Below are 5,000 nucleotides of genomic sequence, written 5' to 3'. Positions count from 1 at the left end.
CGACACCAAAAAGCGGTAGAGACATAAAGAATAGAGAGAGAGAGAGTTTGTAGAGAGAAAATATTATTGATTGTGTGTAAAAGCATGACCCTAATTAGGGTTTATACATGTATTTATATAGGGAAATTATACTAGGTCAAAATTATTCTCTGGCCCATTTTCAAACTGGTTCGGCCCAAGTTTGCCTAAATGAGCCCCATCATCTAGTCCCCCTATTCTCTAGTGAACCTAGCGACGCGGTTCGCTTGAGAATATAAAAGTTAGAAGTCGACCATCCTTTTTTTCCAAACAAGATGCGAGCTAACCTCCACCGCATATTGTCCTCGAAACCACATGATTATTGTTTAATATGCTACCATAATTGCGATGTACTTCGATTACTGCGCCAACCGCATAGCCTTGACTTTTTCTGTTTGTTTTTGAAACTTGCTGATCCAGCCCATTACCGCTTGATAGATCCAATAAAGACCAAAAGCCCAAACAAGGTCAAAAGGCACGATTAAGCCCATTAACAGAAGAGGGCCCATTAGACTGGTACTCGTTAGGCGAGAGGGAACGAGCACCGGGTCGCGGGTAGCCTGCGAGCGAGAGGCTTCTCGCTGACTCGCTCTCTGGCCTAGCTTCTCACCGTCAACCGGAGATGATCATTGCTGCACATGGGGGTATTTAATGCACGTCCAATCTACTGACAAGTGCAGAGAAATGTCTCTTCGGCCCCTACTTTTTGCCCCCGCAGCCGCCAATGAAATGACGGATTAAACTGCATTGAAGGTAATTTGGGGTCCGGATGCATAATTACCGTGATTGGACAGGTAAATTAAATTGAAGAATATTTGGCGTCCGTCCCTTTCTTTAGTATAAATAGGGGCAGTAAATACAGGTAAAAAACAACGCACGAAATCATATACATCAATTACATAATAAAGCCTAATATCTTCTTCAGGAAGTTACTGACATGGCCGTCGGAGTGCTAACTCCGGCCTAAGTTCGGTTCTTTTCTTTCTTGTAGGTCTATTGTGGGCTCCGGTCCAAGTTCAGGCCTGTCCAATTCTCTAAGTCAACCCACCACGAATCCAGCCGGATCAAATGGCGCCGTCTGTGGGAAACCGTTGAGCAAAGCTGTAGCAACGTTTTCCTCTAAAACACCTTTATCTGTTTTCCTTTAATCAATATACATCTATCAATGGCCTCGTTCCCCAGCATAGTGAGGGATCTAACTAGTCAGATGGAGTCCGAGGCAACCCCAGCCCCGCCGGAGCACCAACCAGTCGTCGGAGAGGCCTCTACCACGAGAGAGGAGATGCCTCAGACAACCGGCATTACGGGAGGTAGCCCTATGGTCGCCATGACTATGGAAAACCTGCAGGCACTCTTGGCAAGCGCTGTCCAGGAGGGCTCTGTTCGCACGCTAAAAGAGCCCGAGGCAGCGTCCCCCAAGAGAAGGATGGGGGAGATGGTGGGGCGAGGGGGCGAAGGGCCCGGCCGCACAAGTTCCTCGCTCGGTGCATCAAGTCCTTTCTCAGATGACGTTCTGGAGGACGACCTGCCACACTCGTTTCGACCTGTCACTTATGAATATCTGGGAACCACCGACCCTTTCGAGCACCTCTGTCGCTTCAATAACACTTCGGATTTGCACCAATTCACTGAGGGAGTGAAATGTCGAGTCTTCGCGACTACGCTGGCGGGAACCGCGCAAACTTGGTTCAGTCAGCTACCTGCCGGCACGATAGGCAGTTTCGCCCAGCTAAGCTCCTGTTTTATGGATCACTTCGCGAGCTCAAAGAAACAGAAGAGAAGCACCCTGAATCTGTTCGCGGTCAGGCAGAGGGAGGGAGAATATTTACGAAGTTTTATCAAACGTTTAATCTCGGCCACCTTGGAAGTACCAATCACCTCGGAGGAGGTCTTGATCAGCGCTCTCGCTCAAGGGCTGCGGGCTGGCGATTTCTTCACCTCGCTCTCGAAAAAGCCCCCCGCATCTTTCAATGCTCTGCTGAAGAAAGCCGAGCGATACATAAACGCCGAGGAGGCAGTGCATAATAAATTTGGCGAAGCCAAAGGCAACCATGAGGCGAAAAGGGAAAGGAAGGAGGATAGAATGCAGAGACCGACTCAACTCGCGAGAAGGGAGGTGCAGAACGAGAGAAAGATAGGACCTCGTTTTGACAGCTACGCAACGCTAGTCGCACAACCAGGAGAGATATTGTTGGCCATAGAAAATAACCCAAAGTTAAGGTGGCCTCGCACGTATGGAGAAGCACCGAAGAGAAGCCCCACGCTGGGAAGTTTGTGCCGTTTTCATAATGATTATGGCCACACCACCAATGAATGCCAACACCTTCGGGACGAGATCGAGAGGCTCATACGTGCAAAGAATCTACCAGAATTTGTGAGAGAGGGGAACCAGCGCCCGCAGCAAGCCCCCGCTCGACGCGCGAGCGAGCCTCGCAAGCCTGAATTGGGAAGGGAGAAGCAGAATGAGAGGAAAGACCAAGTGGCGCCCGCCAACTTCATCAGCATGATTTTGGGAGGACCCTCAGGGGGAGATTCCAACAGGGCCCGGCGAGCGCACCTGAGGCAGTTGCGAGAGACTGAGGAGTTATTTGGAGAAATAGAGGAAGCAGATCGGGCGAGTCGCGCACACCTCCGACGCTTGTACGAGATGGAAGCTCAGCTCGAGGAGGTGCAAAGAATTTCCTATGTCCCACCCATTATTTTTGGTCCGCAGAACGAAGAAGGAATCAGACAGCCGCATTCTGATGCCCTGGTGATTACTGCCATGGTCGCAAATTTTGGATATTATTAATAATAAATAAATAAAGAATAATATTCCTTTTTAATTAAAAATATAAATTTGATGGATGGAGTTTTGGTTGTGCCGAGCTCGAGCTCGAGCTCGAGCTCGGGCTCATTTCGTATACGTGCTCGAGCGCGAGCTCGAGCTCCTTAGAAACACAAGGATCTCGAGCTCGAGCTAAAAATTATAGGCGCCTCGAGCTCGAGGTCGAGCTCACGAAATAAGGCGAGCTCGGCTCGTTTACACCCCTAGAGGGGGCTGCAAGCCTTGAGCCTTAGGGAGAAGATATTGGTGAAAAGATTGGAGAAAAACATTGCACCAAATGAGAAGCTCAACTATGGAAATCCCTTCATCATAGTAAATTGCTTTGTTCCGACACTCCCAGGCCTTCCACACTACGACTAAGGCGAGGAGAAAATTGTCTTTTGACAGCTTTTGTTAGAGAAATTCGATCCAGGACCAAAAAGAGGAAAACTTTGAGAAATGGTGATATGTCCACCTCTTAAATCTTTCTTTGTAATAACCCCTAGAAATTTTATTCCCAATTCCACCATGTCAATTAGCATAATTAGTCCCAATTATTCATTTTTCTCTCTTTCCGTAACAATAACCTAATTCCTAAAAATCTACTTCCAAATTCCTAAACATTTGCAACCAAATAAAAAAAAAATATTTTCTCTTAATTTCGGACTTATTTAGCCATTTTTTTACTTATTTTTATTTTTTAATATTTTTTTAATAATTTATTTTTTATTTTTTTTAAACAAAAAATCGATTTTTTTTTTCTCGACAGGTTTGCAACGTCGAATATGACTATAGTTGAATATGACTATATGTGACTATATTAACTGTAGTCATATTTTTTCTTTATATTGCAGTTTTTCAAATTTTCAAAAAATTCCAATTATATAGTGTGGTATAGTCACATTTACCAAATTAAATAAACAAAAAATCCCTATTGTCTACGAAAACAATCCAATCAACATCCACACAAAAAATCACAATTTGAATTTTGTATTAGAAGTCAACTTGAAAATGAGAAGATAGAACATATTCGAATATGACTACAGTCATATTCAACAATAGTCATATTCGAAAAATACATAAATATGACTAAAGTCATATTCGAATATGACTATAGTCATATTACTGCTTTTGTTAAGATCTGAAACAATATTTTCAGATCTGAAAAAAAAAAAGAGAAATCGAAAAAGACATAAATAAAGATAGAAAAATAACGAAAGAGAGGGAGGGGGAGTCTATGACAACGGCGGTAGTGGCGGTGGTGAAGGAACGAGAGTGAGAGAGGCGGCGACGGTGGTGGTAGTGGTGGACAAATCTGAAAAAGAAAAAAAAACTTAGAAATCGAGAAAGATAACGAAAAAGCGAGAAAGAGCCTTACGTGGAAACGAAGGAGGAGGCGGCGACAACGAGCGGCAACGCTGGTTGTGGTGTACAAATCTATGTGGAGACAATGGTGGTGTAAAGAGAGATAAATAGACAGAGACAACGAACACGAGAAATTAATAAATCACTAATCGAGTGAATCAACAATAGATGGAGAGAGAGAGAGAGAGAGAAAGAGTAAAATAAACTGTATCACGTTAAAAACCTAACCACATAAGGACACTTTAGTCTTATCATATCTGGTCAGGGGTCTCACTAATTAACAATGAAACTTGGGTATATGCAAAAGTCTTTAAAAATCAATTGAGTTTAATTCAAAATATTTTGTATTCGAGGGGTATTGCATATTTCCCCATAAATTATTTATCATTTGATCTTCTTCCTAACGGATGAATGATGCCATTGGCTTTGAGGAATTATTAAACAGTATATGCATGGCTGTGAGTAAGGAATAGAGTTTCTTATTAGTCCCACATCGGTTGTGGTAGTCAGAAACGCTAGAGAAATAGATTATAAAACAAGAGGGCCTATTAGTGTAAAAGCTCATACCTTTCTCGGCCTTTTGGCTAAGATCAAGTGTAGTATCTGTTCTTATCAGTTTAATATCTGATATGTGGGCCATTGGCTCACACGATATTAAATTATTTTTTAAGGGGAAAGATCCATTAAGGCAGCTTGCTGTCTGGGTCTTTGAGCGTTGCCAATGTGTTGCACTACTGCACGGGCCTAGCGCACCCCAACGAATCTAGTTGAATAATTTAACTTAGTTGACTCAGATTTTGTATTCAGCAAT

At 43.5% G+C, this 5,000-nt stretch overlaps 1 protein-coding gene and 1 non-coding gene across 2 annotated transcripts; both read left to right on the top strand.

The window, feature by feature from the left end:
* Positions 1-1,183: 1,183 nt before the first annotated feature.
* On the top strand, positions 1,184-2,809 carry LOC148765168 (uncharacterized). The gene has a single exon (XM_088812686.1). It carries the CDS (start codon positions 1,184-1,186, stop codon positions 2,807-2,809), a length of 1,626 nt encoding a protein of 541 aa, XP_088668812.1.
* A 1,943-nt stretch (positions 2,810-4,752) lies between these two features.
* Positions 4,753-4,947, top strand: LOC148765167 (U2 spliceosomal RNA). The gene has a single exon (XR_016030020.1). It is a non-coding gene; the product is annotated as a U2 spliceosomal RNA (small nuclear RNA).
* Positions 4,948-5,000: the final 53 nt, after the last annotated feature.

This window comes from Erythranthe guttata, chromosome 14 (genome assembly GCF_056151865.1).
Source record: "Erythranthe guttata isolate IM_541 chromosome 14, IM_541, whole genome shotgun sequence".
In the NCBI taxonomy this organism is placed as follows: Eukaryota; Viridiplantae; Streptophyta; class Magnoliopsida; order Lamiales; family Phrymaceae; genus Erythranthe; species Erythranthe guttata.
The sequence above is the reverse complement of the archived record's forward strand: the minus strand, read 5'-3'. Positions and strand labels throughout refer to the sequence as shown.